The following is a 12,891-nucleotide window of genomic DNA, read 5'->3' on the forward strand; positions in this document are numbered from 1 at the left end:
CATGTACTGTATAGTTGGAGTAGGGGGTCCTGTATACATGTACTGTATAGATGGAGTAGGGGGTCTTGTATATACATGTACTGTATAGATGGAGTAGGGGGCCCTGTATATACATGTACTGTATAGATGGAGTAGGGGGCCCTGTATATACATGTACTGTATAGATGGAGTAGGGGGTCCTGTATATACATGTACTGTATAGATGGAGTAGGGGGTCCTGTATATATATATATATATATATATATATATATATATATACACTGTATAGATGGAGTAGGGGGTCCTGTATATACATGTACTGTATAGATGGAGTAGGGGGTCCTGTATATACATGTACTGTATAGATGGAGTAGGGGGGCCTGTATATACCTGTACTGTATAGATGGAGTAGGGGGCCCTGTATGTACATGTACTGTATAGATGGAGTAGGGGGCCCTGTATATACATGTACTGTATAGATGGAGTAGGGGGTCCTGTATATACATGTACTGTATAGATGGAGTAGGGGGCCCTGTATATACCTGTACTGTATAGATGGAGTAGGGGGCCCTGTATATACATGTACTGTATAGATGGAGTAGGGGGTCCTGTATATATATATATACTGTATAGATGGAGTAGGGGGTCCTGTATATACATGTACTGTATAGATGGAGTAGGGGGTCCTGTATATACATGTACTGTATAGATGGAGTAGGGGGCCCTGTATATACCTGTACTGTATAGATGGAGTAGGGGGCCCTGTATATACATGTACTGTATAGATGGAGTAGGGGGCCCTGTATATACATGTACTGTATAGATGGAGTAGGGGGTCCTGTATATACATGTACTGTATAGATGGAGTAGGGGGCCCTGTATATACATGTACTGTATAGATGGAGTAGGGGGTCCTGTATATACATGTACTGTATAGATGGAGTAGGGGGCCCTGTATATACCTTTACTGTATAGATGGAGTAGGGGGTCCTGTATATACATGTACTGTATAGATGGAGTAGGGGGTCCTGTATATACATGTACTGTATAGATGGAGTAGGGGGTCCTGTATATACATGTACTGTATGGATGGAGTAGGGGCTCCTGTATATACATGTACTGTATAGATGGAGTAGGGGCTCCTGTATATACATGTACTGTATAGATGGAGTAGGGGGTCCTGTATATACATGTACTGTATAGATGGAGTAGGGGGCCCTGTATATACATGTACTGTATAGATGGAGTAGGGGGTCTACCAGTTATTACTGTGGATGTTGTGAGGCAGCTTCCCTAGCAACCATTGCTCCCTGTGAAAATGAAAGCAGTAATCCTATTGGTTGCTAAGGCTCCAACTGCCGTGTCTGCTGCAGCTAATTATATCACCTGTGTTTGCAGTGAGGAGATTTTCCCATTCATCTCTATGGGGCGCCTCTCTTTCCCCTCCCCCTCCCCTCCTGTACATCTGGCGGGGACGGGACCTTCGCAATAACCTTCCCGGGCACCCAATGTATCTGTGTGCCAAATTTGGGGTCAAACGGTTCAGGCGTTTGGAAGTCTATAGAGGACAGACAGACAGACAGACAGAAGGACAGACAGACAGACAGACAGACTTTGATTTTTATGATATAGATACAAAAATAATCATACCTCAAAACTGTTCGGACGGCTACACTTGCATAGCTCCCAACTGTCCCGGATTCCGCAGGACAGTCCCGTTTTTGGGGTGCTGTCCCGCGGTCCCGGAACGGTACCCAGTGTCCCGCATTATATGTGGCCCCACCGAAAAAAAACAATAAAACAGTAACTCACCTGTCCGCCGGTCCCAGCAGCTCCTCTCCCGTCAGAGCGCGCACTCCTGTCATCCTCTGGGGTGGGCAGCGGGTACAGAGACACTGACTGTACCGGAAGTGTCCTGCAGCCTCTGTCATGAATTACTTCCGGCACAGTCAGTGTCTGTATACCCCGCTGCCCGCCCCGGAGGATGGGGGTGTGGCTATGGGGACCACGGCGCACATGTCCCTCTTTGCAAAAGTTGGGAGGTATGCACTTGTGGTTCACAGACATTTCTATACTTTTAAATTCAAGGATGCATTCACACATACAGAATCTGCAGAAGACTGATGCATGAAGTTTAGTTACATTGATATCTGCAAATCTGCAGCAGATCCTTAGGTCCCATTCACACATCAGTAACCCTGTTTGTAATTACAGTTTCAGTAACTGTCTGCATTTGCATCTCTGGCCCCAAACATGGGGCCATGGAAACATGACCCCAAAACAGAACTGCATGTGTGAAATGATGCGTGAAAGGGGACATAATGTGACATAATTCATATGAATATAACAATCTTTAGGATCCAACGTGCACCACATGATAGAATAATCTGCAAGTTTGGGTCTGTTATACAGTAAGAAACCAGACACTTTCTAGAGCAATATAGAAAGTTTTTATAAATGCAAATCTAATTCCTAGGTCAAAAAGAGGGATATAAAAGGGGACAGAGGGACTTGGCTCAAAAATAGGGACTGTCCAACCAATAGAGGGACTCTTGGGAGGTATGATAATAATACACACATATAATGTTAACATTTCCTATGCATAATGTGTAGCAGCCTGGAGTGAGGGAAACTCAGGGAGGATAGACGTTATGTTGAATAAATGAAGAAATATCCTGTCACAGACCAAGTGCTAATAACTCTCTCCCTTCCTGAGGTAAATACTGCTACAGAGGTTAAAGAGAGGGACTGCACCTAGGTGTTTAGTAATCATGGTACTTGTAGTTCCCCCTGGGGCTTCTCTATTACTGCTGCCTGAGGTGTTAATGGAGACATTCTTGATGGTGGTGAGGTGCAGAGTAAATCAGACTACAGGAAATCGATGCTTCAAAGATGCATAAGAAGTATATAACATGAACAGTTTCTTAATGCTGAAGATCCCTTAAAAATGGCTATTGACCAGAGATGGGTCACTGCTGTTACACTGGATTTTGATGGTGTATATGGAATAACCCTTTGGTGGTAGAATAGGTAGTAAATCATAATTCAGTGAAATGGAGTCTTGGGGTATCTGGGCCAAGCCACAATTTTCAGTTCCTAGAATGGCTAAGGGCACTTTAACAATTAACCCTCAGAATATTAGAGTACCTAGTAGAGTTAAAGGGGTTGTCCGGCGCCAAAAAATTATTCACAGAATAACACACATTACAAAGTTATACAACTTTGTAATGTATGTTATGTCTGTGAATGGCCCCCTTCCCCGTGTCCCACCACCCCCACCTGTGTACCCGGAAGTGTGGTGCGCTATACATACCTGTCACGTGCCGACCACGGTCTCCGATCCTCAGCAGTGACGTCTTCTTCGGGCGGCCAGCGGATCTTCGCGAGTGCCGGCCGCTCTCTGCAGCGTCATCCGAAGCTCAGCCGCGATTGGCTGAGCATAACTGTGCTCAGCCAATCGCGGCTGAGCGGCTGATGACGCGGCCACGTCATCAGCTGCTCAGCTGCGATTGGCTGAGCTTCGGATGACGCTGCAGAGGGCGGCCGGCACTCGCGAAGATCCGCCGGCCGCCCGAAGAAGACGTCACAGCTGAGGATCGGAGACCGTGGTCGGCACGTGACAGGTGAGTATAGCGCACCACACTTCCGGGTACACGGGTGGGGGTGGTGGGACACGGGGAAGGGGGCCATTCACAGACATAACATACATCACAAAGTTGTATAACTTTGTAATGTGTGTTATTCTGTGAATAATTTTTTAGCGCCGGACAACCCCTTTAAGTGCATCCTTCTCCCTCTCTGGTCTGAAGTAAAGTCTAATAAGCGCCTCGGCTTTATCCTACCATAGTTAGCGCTATACTAAAAATGGTGGTTACACTGGCTCCAACATATCTACTCGCAGGCTGTAGTCCCCTCAGTGGATGTTACTACTTCCACAGCTGCACTCAACTACTCATGGAATTTCTGTCACAACTGCCTCTTAAGGAGAGCTCATTAGAATAGCTCCACCCATTTTCTGGATGTTTCTCCCAGCTAGTGTAGTACACTAGGGAGGCAGTTGGTTGTGCTGTTATCTAACTCTCTGATGTTGTGTGTGACTAGCGATAATGACCCATATCTAGCATGGTTCCTTTCTATAATGCAATAAAAAATAACCAATATATTAATAAATCTATGTCAATATACTACAGGGTCAATTCTTTGCCCAACCTTAGGGAAATCATGACGTACAAGGCCATCCACAACCTGTCCCTTTCGTACATTTCTGACCTGATATGCCGCTTCCGTCCCTCATGCAACCTTCGAACCTCCAGTGACCTCCGTCTGCACTCCCCCCTTGTTTGTACCTCGCACAACCGCCTCCAAGACTTTGCGCGAGCCTCCCCCATACTCTGGCACTCAGTACCCCGACACATCCGGCTCTTATCCACCTTTAAGTCCTTCAAAAGTAACCTGAAAACCCATCTCTTCGAACTAGGCTACAACCTATAATTCTGCATCACACTTGACTGGCTGCATTTTACCTCCTGTTTCTCTTCCAGTACCTTATAGATTGTAAGCCCTCACGGGCATGGTCCTCTTCCCCCATGTACCAGCCTGTCTTTTGCCTTCATGTAATGTGTCCTGATCTTGTACTGTTGTTGTTGTCTGTTTGTTACCCCTATCTATTGTATAGTGCTATGGAATTAAGGGCGCTTTATAAATAAATAAATAATAACTTTTGTACACGTTGTTCAAACACAGTATTTTTGCTCAGTATTTTGGTCAGTATATTTTAACCAAAATCAGGAGTCGATTGAAAAAACAGAATGGCTATGTTCACACACTTGTAAAAATTTAGTGGATGGCCGTCATTTAATGGTAAATAATGGCTGTTGTCGCTAAATAACGGCCGTTGTTTTAAAATAATGGCAATTATTTGCCATTAAATGAAAGACATCCACTAAATTTTAACAATGTGTACACATAGCTTTTCTGTGTTTTCAATGCACTCCTGGTTTTGGTTGAAAAATACTGACCAAAATACTGAGCACAAATACTGTGTATGAACATAGCCTTATGCTGTATATCTCTAAATAGAAGCCATAGCAACATAATGATTAATACCACTATACTGTTACTGAATAAAATCCACTATACAAACACACGTATTGCCAATAATACCAGTATATACAGGACAAATAATACTGTTTCACCATGACCACTGCCCTCACCATATAGTGACTATAATACCTCTATACTGTTACTGAACTATATTAAGACCAATAGTCTCTCTAAGCAGTGACCATATAGGTCTCAGCTCAGCAATTTTTAAGAAAAGCAAGCTATGTTATTACTTATTGAAAGTTATACAAATTTCTAATGTACATTTATTATGGGAAATGCATATATAGGGCTATTTCCCTTAATTTAGTAGATCATGGAGTGTTAGAATTCTCTCAGAAACAGTGACGTCACGACAAACGGTGTAATTCCTATGAAGTGTCCAGCAGGGGGTGCTCTATATGTAGAAGTCTATGGGACTTTATTTTGTCTATGGATGTCTATGTAAACTAATGTAATGTTATGTACAGTTTGCTTTATTGAATGAATACATTTATGGAATACTTTGGGGAGCAAGTGTCCTTGCTCCCCAAAGTATTCCATAAATGTAATCAATCAGTACATTTGCAGGGCACCGAGCAGGGAGGGAGAGATGTGCCGGTGCATCTACTTCCCCCACCCTCCCTGTTCGGTGCTGCCGCCGCCACCTATACGCAGGACCGAGCTCCATTATTGGTACGCCCGCCGATCCGCCGCACTCCCGCCCGCAGATCCGCCGCACTCCCAACGCACTGAGCTATATAGACTGAACTACTACTCTCATCACCTGCTCGTAGTATGAGCAGGTGATGGGAGTAGTAGCTGGGTTATACCTATCACTTCCCTCTATCCCGGCTGACTCCCCGCCTTGCCCGGTGCTTCCTAGTGTCTGGCCTGACCGTCCTCTCCCACACGTGCTGGCTGGGGACACCAGGAAGCACCGGGAGCCGGTATGTGAGAGCGGCGGCCAGGCGGGGAGTCTGCCGGGATAGGGAGAAGTTTGCCCAGAAGAAAGAGGAGGGGGAACGCAGGGGGCATGATCGCTCCTGTGTAATGAGCGGCTCCCCCTGCGCCTGGCGGCATCAGCGGCGGTGGCAGACAAGTGATAGGCATAACCCAGCTACTACTCCCATCACCTGCCCATACGGTTTACGCCCACATATGGGGTACCGTTGTACTCAAGAGAACCTGCATTACAAATTTGGGATGCTTTTTCTCTCATGTTCCTTTTGAAAATGAGAAACTTTAATCTAAACTTATATATTATTGGAAAATTTTAATTTTCCATTTTTTTACTGCCTAATTGTGAATACTTTCCAGCCCCTGTAGGGTCAAAATGCTCATTAAATTTATTCTTTAAGGTGTGTAGTTTCCAAAATGGGGTCACTTATGAACCTTAACCTCTTAGCGACCCATGACGTATCTGATACGTCATGGTGCCGCGCGGGGTGTTCAGAGAGGGGTCCCGCCGGGACTCCGCTCTGAACGGCGCTGATCCCGGCTGACATGTGCAGCCAGGCAGTGCCTCTATTAGCCGGCGCGGGTCCCGTTGCCGCGCCGGCAAATTAAGCCTCTAAGTGCAGGTGTCAAACCTGTCAGCTGCACTTAGAGGCTTTGATCCACAAGTCCCTGGTGTCTAGTGGGACGGATCTCCCCCCCCGCGATGCGATCGCGGGGGGGGGGGGGGGGAGATCCGTTCTTCTGCCCGTGCCGGGCCTCAGCGTCTGAATGACTCTGATCCCGGCTCGCCAATAGATTGCTATGGCCTGCAGCAGGCCATAGCAATCTATGACCAATCTCATTGATCTTTGCTGTGTATATACACAGCATTGATCTCTATGAGAGATCAGTGCTGTCTATATACAAGTCCCCCAGGGGGACTTCTAGTTAAAGTAAAAAGTAAAGTAAAAATGTTTTTTTATTAATAAAAAAATTCCTTCCCCTATTAAAAGTCCAAATCACCCCCCTTTTCCCATTTTATAAATATAAACAAATAAACAAACATGTTTGGTATCACCGCGAGTGTAATCGCCCAAACTATTAAGTAATCACATTTATGATCTTGCACGGTAATCTGCGTAAGCGCCAAAAAATTCCAAAGTGCAAAATTGCGCATTTTTGGTCGCGTCAAATCCAGAAAAAATGTAATAAGTGATCAAAAAGTCATATATGCGCAATCAAGGTACCGATAGAAAGAACGCATCATGGCGCAAAAAATGACACCTCACACAGCCCCATAGACCAAAGGATAAAAGCAATGTAAGCCTGGGAATGGAGCGATTTTAAGGAACATATATTTGTTAACAATGGTTTGAATTTTTTACAAGCCATCAGATAAAATTAAAGTTATACATGTTATATATCGTTGTAATCGTAACGACTTGAGGAGCATGCATAACTAGTCAGTTTTACCCCAGGGCGAATGACGTAAATGCAAAACTACCCGAAATCAAAAATTCCTTTTTTTTTTTTTCAATTTGACAGTGCAAATGATTTTTTTCCGGTTTTGCAGCATATGTTATGGAAAAATAATGCCTGTCATTGCAAAGTACAATTGGTTTCGCATAAAAAAAGGGCTAGGGCTCATGTGGGTCTGTAGGTGGCAAGCGCTATGGACTTTTAAACATAAAGTGGAAAAAGCAAACGAAAATTGGCTTTGACCTTAAGGGGTTAAAGAATTAATCGAGGGTATAATGAGCATTTTGACCCTTCAGGGGCTGGAAGAAAGTATTCAGGATACCAGACTTTTAAATCCATTTAAAAAAATAACTGGTCCCTAAAAAAATCAGCTTTGGAAACTTTCACGAAAATGTGATAATTTGCAGATAAATTTCTAAGCCCCATAACACCCTAAAAAAGTAAAATATGTTTACCAAATTATGCCAGAATAAAGAAGACATGTTGGTAATGTGATTTAGTAACTAATTTATGTGCTACGACTTTCTTTTTTTAGAAGCAGAGAATTTCAAAGTTCATAAAATGCTATTTTTTTTTATTTTTCATGATATTTTGCCACTAACATAAAGTGCCATATGTGACGAAAAACCATCTCAGAATCGCTAGCACACATTAAAGCATCACTGAGCTATAAGAGCATAAAGTGAGACAGGTCAGATTTTGAAAAATTAGCCTGGTTGTTAAGGCCCAAACTAGCTGCAGCACGAAGGGGTTAAGCAAGTTGGAGGGGAAATTTAAAATTTTCTTTTTTTTTTTTTGGAAGATATTCCATTTAATCCATTTTTTCCCTCTAACACAGCAAATACTAACTGAGAATTCCCCTTACTATTGATTCCCCTTATTCCAATGTTTCTAGAAATCCCCCATATGTGGCATCACCTGACTCAACTACAGGCCGCAGACATCACCGAAGCCTTGTGTATTTTTGGGGTCCCTTTTTATTTTAAGGTTTTTTATAGCCATTATATCATGTCATATCATTGCATATTGTAAGGGCAGTAATATAATAATTTTTACCTGTGAAGTTATATGAGGGCTTTTTTTTGCGGCATAAGCTGACGTTTTTAGTGGTACACCTTTTGGGTACATGTGATGTTTTTTTCTATTTTTTTTTGGCAGGATTAACAAAAATTGTCATTTTGTTTAGTTTTTTATTTATTTTTTTAATGGCGCTAATCGGGTGGTATAATTAATGTAACGGGTTAGTAGACAGGGTCATTACGGTTGCGGCAATACCTAATGTGCTTATCTTATTTATAGAGAATCATTTATAAAGGGGAATGGGGAATGTGTATATTTATTTTAATTAATTTATTTGTTTTAATTATTTATTAATTTATGTATTTGTGTGTGTGTGTGTGTGTGTGTTTTTACTTTTGCAGGTACATATATAATGCATTACAGCACATAATCAGTGCTGTAATGCATTATATAGTGAGAGTGTCAGGGGAGGGAGAGGGAGCTGGGGAGAGAGGCGAATCTGGTTTGGTGGTGAACAACGGGAGGGAGCCGGATCAGAGGAGGGGGGAACACATGGGGAGCTGGATTGGGACGAGGAGAGCACTGGGGAGGGGGGGAATGGGGGAGGAGCACTGGGGACGGAGCTGGATCGGAGCAGGGGAGCATGGTCGGACAAGGAGAATGAAGTGGGGCTTAAGGGGAGCATAAAGTATTTGAGGGGTTTGTAAGAGATGCTATACTGGAGTATCTTAATGAAAATAATCTTATGAAGCAGCACCAGCATGGATTTATGAGGGATCGATCCTGTCAGACTAATCTGATCGGCTTCTATGAAGAGGTAAGTTATAGACTGGACCTGGGGGAGGCTGTGGATGTTGTGTATCTGGACTTTTCAAAGGCATTTGATACTGTGCCGCATGAAAGGTTGGTCTACAAAATGAGGATGCTGGGACTCGGGAAAAACGTATGCAAATGGGTAAGTAACTGGTTGTGTGATAGAAAACAGAGGGTGGACATTGATGGAACATATTCAGATTGGGTTTTAGTTACTAGTGGGGTACCACAGGGGTCAGTGTTGGGTCCACTTCTTTTTAATATTTTTATTAATGATCTTGTTGAGGGGCTACAGAGCAGAATCTCCATTTTTGCAGATGATACTAAACTGGGTAAAGTAATCAGTACAGAGGAGGATAATATCATATTACAGAGGGATTTGGAGAAGCTAGAGGCTTGGGCGGTGAAATGGCAAATGAAGTTTAATGTGGATAAATGTCAGGTTATGCACTTGGGCCATAGAAATAATAAATACAGTTATGTGCTAAATAATAAAACACTGGGCAAAACTACTTCCGAAAAGGACCTGGGGGTATTGGTGGACAGTAAACTCAACTTTAGTGATCAGTGCCAGGCAGCAGCTGCCAAGGCTAATAAAATAATGGGATGCATCAAAAGAGGTATAGATGCTAAGGATGAGAACATTGTTTTGCCTCTTTATAAATCACTTGTCAGACCACACATGGAATACTGTGTACAGTTTTGGGCACCGGTATATAAGGACACAGCTGAACTGGAGCGGGTGCAGAGGAGGGCAACAAAGGTCATTAAGGGAATGGGTGGGTTACAGTACCAGGATAGGTTATCAAGCTTGGGGTTATTTACGCTAGAAAAAAGGGGCGATCTGATCACAATGTACAAATATATGAATGGACAGTACAGAGATCTTTGTAGTGGTCTTTTTACTCCTAGGTCTGTAACCATGACAAGGGGGCATCCTCTACGTCTAGAGGAAAGAAGATTTTATCATTAGCATCGACGCGGGTTCTTTACTGTACGAGCGGTAAGACTGTGGAACTCTCTGCCACATGATGTTGTCGAGGCCGATTCACTAAATAAGTTCAAGGGAGGCCTGGATGCTTTTCTTGAACAATATAATATTACAAGTTATGAGCATTAGATTTCCGGTGACACGTTGATCCAGGGATTGTTCTGGTTGCCATTGGAGTTTGGGGGAGTTTTCTCCCGGTGGTGGGGTGGTTGTCGTCTGCCTCGTGGGGGGTTTTGCCTTTCCTGGATCGACACAGTAGGGTTTCCCTAGGTTGAACCTGATGGACTCTTGTCTTCTTTCAACCTTATTTACTATGTTACTATCACGGCAGTGACGGCAGAGGAGGCAATGTGCTGCAGCCTTCTCCTGCTGCCCGATCAGCAGAGAATCTCCCCATAGACGCTGTGGTTGCACCGGCCACGGCGTCTATAGGGTTAACTGCCCAGGGGGAGCACAGCTCCCCTCCAGGCAGTAGCAGCGGGAGGAGGCTTCGTAAAACAGCCTCCCCCGCTGCCAGATCTCGGGTAGGGACAGTGGGGGGAGGCAGGGAAAGCATGACGTTCAAGTCATGATGCAGAATGGCACTGCTTTTTATGACGTCCCTTGAAGTCATTTTGGGGGGAAAGGGTTAAGTTAAGGTTAAGTTACAGTAAGTAACTTGGTCGGGTTTTGTTCTTCACTGTACTAAATCACAACTCTAATATTTGTTATTTATATTAGACTAAAAAGAAAAAAGGGATATTGTATCATGCGTAACTCCGGAGAATAAAAGAAAACATTTATTGCACTAGATACAGTAGTATCTAGTGCAATAAATGTTTTCTTTTATTCTCTGGAGTAGCGCCTGATATAAGATCCCTTTTTTTTTTACTTTGTCCAATTTATTATTACCGGTTTTTTCTTATCTGGTTGGGATCAGTGGCAGCAATTCCAGGAGATCATCCATTGGTTTTTCTACAAGTGATTCTAGGTGTTGTGCCCTTAGTACAACTCCACTAGCTAAATGCTTTTTTGCCTTACCCAATATGCAAACATACTCCTGTTGTCTGCACATGAGGGCCTGTGTTTCTCTTTCTCCTCAATTTGTTATTTATATGTATACAAAAAAGGTAAGCTTTGTGAACGACTAAAAATAACATGCATTGTTTGCAAAAGACGTCCGTGAATAATTGTTGTGATTATTATTTTCACATCCACGCAAACAACGTCTGCAATTTAATACACATTGTGCATTGGGCAGCCATCATGCTATTGACTTCAATGCATTCCCATGAGGTCAATTAAACTGTATTAATAATGGACGTCATTTTTAGGAAAAAAAAAAAAAAAAACAGATGCCTTTTGTCTTTTTTTTTTTTTACTTAGTGCGAACGTAGCCATAATCAAATGTAAAATTTTTATTAATCCTGATATTGCTTTGTTCCTCAGAACACAGAAAGATTGGAAATCTGACAGTGACAGTGAAGAAAAGTTTCCCATCTCCCAACGCCCTACAAGTTCTCTACCAGCGTATGAAATATGAATATGAGTTTTATCACTATGTCAAAGAACTGTTTCATTTGCTCAAGAGAAAATTTGGGCTTAAATCAAATGTTAAAGGCATACCAAGTAAAGAAATCCTTACTCCAGTACGCATCCCTATGGAAACAGAGGAACCTATAGAAGACGAGGAAGAGGAAGATGATAAGTGGTTAGAGGACATTTATAAAAGATGATATTCCAGTTGTAGCCTCACAGCTATGAACCTAAATCCATTTCTTAAGCTTTTTTTGTTATTAAAAAAAAATTCTTAAGGAACATGGTTAATGCTAAACTGCATTAACACTTTCCCACATGTTGGGTATTAGGGAAATACTTGTGCCCGATTTTGCGGGTCATGTTTACTATGATTTTTATGTTCGTTGAGATTGATAGAAACATTGAGAAATATGAGAAACCGCACAAGGACACTTACTAGTTTGGTCAGCATTTGCAGAATCACAAATATGTGAAAGAGGTACATTGTGACTTACTCAACCTTTGTCAGTGTGATGTTGGCACTTACATTGTGTTAACTATCATTTGTAGCCAATGCAAACCAGGAGTTCAGCGCACACTTCTATATATTAGAGAGCTAATATTAGAGAACCCCTGTACAGAAGAACTAAACTGAATATGGCCAATTGAGTTTAGAGTTTTCCTGTTAAAATTTCACTTTTAATTATATACTATAAAAAAGAATCCACGAGTACTAACAAAAAACAAACAAGTAAAGACATACCAGTTCCAGTGCATATCCACCTGGTGTGGTACCTCCATGGGCTTCAAACAGTAGCATTTAAATGGGGGAAGAGATTTGTGTGTGTGTGGGGGGGGGGCACAAAGTGCACCCTATTCTTGATGAACAGATCATAGCAATATAATTCAAGTTAAATCATGCCATCAACCATCTGTTCTGATGTTTCTCTAGTTCATATGTAACATGTTCATGAGGGAACATGAGGCACATACAATAAATTTTGGTTGCTGCATTTCATGGATGCTTCTCATTTAGATATAGAACAATATAGTGGATAAAGACGAATCAATAAAAAACTTATGGTGTGGGG

At 42.6% G+C, this 12,891-nt stretch overlaps 1 protein-coding gene across 2 annotated transcripts in view; it reads left to right on the top strand.

The window, feature by feature from the left end:
• The window catches only part of UST (uronyl 2-sulfotransferase), a 636,424-nt gene extending 623,898 nt beyond the window's left edge, over positions 1–12,526 (top strand). Inside the window, exon 8 of one of the 2 annotated variants that reach the window (XM_069973781.1) lies at positions 11,732–12,526. In XM_069973781.1, the coding sequence (XP_069829882.1) occupies positions 11,732–12,018 (287 nt within the window). In that variant the 3' untranslated portion in view covers positions 12,019–12,526. The remainder of the gene's footprint in view (positions 1–11,731) is intronic. The other variant, XM_069973782.1, reaches the window with a different exon arrangement.
• Positions 12,527–12,891: the final 365 nt, after the last annotated feature.

This window comes from Dendropsophus ebraccatus, chromosome 6, assembly GCF_027789765.1.
Source record: "Dendropsophus ebraccatus isolate aDenEbr1 chromosome 6, aDenEbr1.pat, whole genome shotgun sequence".
NCBI lineage: Eukaryota > Metazoa > Chordata > Amphibia > Anura > Hylidae > Dendropsophus > Dendropsophus ebraccatus.